This window comes from Lucilia cuprina, unplaced genomic scaffold, assembly GCF_022045245.1.
Source record: "Lucilia cuprina isolate Lc7/37 unplaced genomic scaffold, ASM2204524v1 Scaffold_4758, whole genome shotgun sequence".
Classification (NCBI taxonomy): Eukaryota; Metazoa; Arthropoda; class Insecta; order Diptera; family Calliphoridae; genus Lucilia; species Lucilia cuprina.
The window spans coordinates 1-1,615 of NW_025809699.1; the positions used below are offsets into that span (position 1 = coordinate 1).

Sequence of the window (1,615 nt, forward strand, 5' to 3'; positions counted from 1 at the left end):
GCTTAAAAATACGAGTATAGAGATGAACTTCGAGAAATAACTTTAAAGCTAATGACAGAATTAAAAATACAGCGATTAAATTTGACACAAATATGGTTTGAAGGTGGGTATATAAGATTCGGAATTTTGTGTTTTATGCTATTTTTATTAAAAAAGAATTAATTTTTATAGAATACATTTAAAAAATATTTTATGTACCTATTTTTAATTATTTTCCTACCAAAAACCCACGTTTTACTTAGTACTGCATATATCGAACTTTTCAATTTTACGAACAGGCCTGACAACATATGGGTTCGTTAAATCGGAAAACTACTGTAATTAGTAATCAAGAATTATCCAATTATATATCAAAACTTTGGAGGTCCATAACTCCCGGGCCCTAAGAGGGTGAAGAATTGTTTTTCATCTCTGTAGTCAGAAGAAAAAACACTACCAGGTATTGAAAAAAATCTCTTAAAATCAGCTGAATTAGAACGCTTGATGAATTCCTTAAAAATATGCAACCAATAATATAATATTGTAAAAGCACTTGCAGTTTTTAGCGATTTAATATTTAAATAGCATTGACCACATTAAAATAAAAGTAAACAATCAGCTGTGCTGACTTATATTAAAAAAAAAATTGTGCAAAGTTAAATTAAATTAAATAAAAACAAAAAAGATACTTAAACAAAAAATACTTAATTAAAAATCATAGAATATGCAAAATTTTGAAGACATGGATGTTAAAGTACCAGTAGCCAAAAAAGCCCGTACAAAACCAAAATCTGTTAAAGATTGGGAAGAAAATGATATTTTTAAATTAATTTCATAGGTAGAGGCTGAGCCCTGTTTGTGGAACGCCTCAATGGATGGATACCACAATAAAGCCATTCGCGACATTGGCTGGCTAAATATTGCCGATAAGTTTGAACCCGCATATTCGGTAGTGGATGTAACCATCAAATGGACAAATTTGCGAATTCAATATAGGGGGTATGCCGCCCGTTCTAAAACAAAGTCAGGACAGGGCACAATAGAAGTCCCTAGATGGAAATATTTTAATGCTATGGCTTTCGTAGGCCGAGCCGAGGATCAGCAAACACAACCAACAATTTCCAATTTAAATATTGCTCATGGTACCGATAATAATAGTAAGTATATATTTTAAAAAATATGAACCTCGATAACAAAAAACTTATAACTTATATCCAGTTGATAGCGACACCCCCACTACGTCAACACCAACATTATCTACCCCAACAATTACCCGTCGCACACAACCCTCAAATCAACAATCGGCAGCAACACAAATTGCAGAAACAATGCGCGATGCGGTTAATGTAATGAAAGAGCGTAAAGAAAATGCATCAGACCCAAATACGTCGTTCGCTAATTACATTCTAAGCGAGTTAAAAACTTTAAATAGCACAGAAGCTGCGACTGTGAGAAAAAAGGTTACTCTTTTCTTTATTCAATGCCTGGATGAGGAAAAAAATAGTAATAGTAAAAATTAAATAATGTATTATACAGTGTGTGACACAAATGTGTAAATGATATCCTAATATTTACACTTTGTGACGAAATATTTTAGGTACAAAGTAAATTAACAAAAGTTTTGTGGTTTTGAAAC

General features: G+C 32.0%; 1 protein-coding gene across 1 annotated transcript; it reads left to right on the forward strand.

Moving 5' to 3' along the window:
- Nucleotides 1–738: 738 nt before the first annotated feature.
- LOC124421186 lies at nt 739–1,427 on the forward strand (the record flags this gene model as incomplete). Its single annotated transcript, XM_046956026.1, has 2 exons — nt 739–1,136; nt 1,198–1,427. Coding segments are annotated over exons 1-2 (516 nt in total), but the record flags the coding sequence as incomplete, so codon positions are not given.
- Nucleotides 1,428–1,615: the final 188 nt, after the last annotated feature.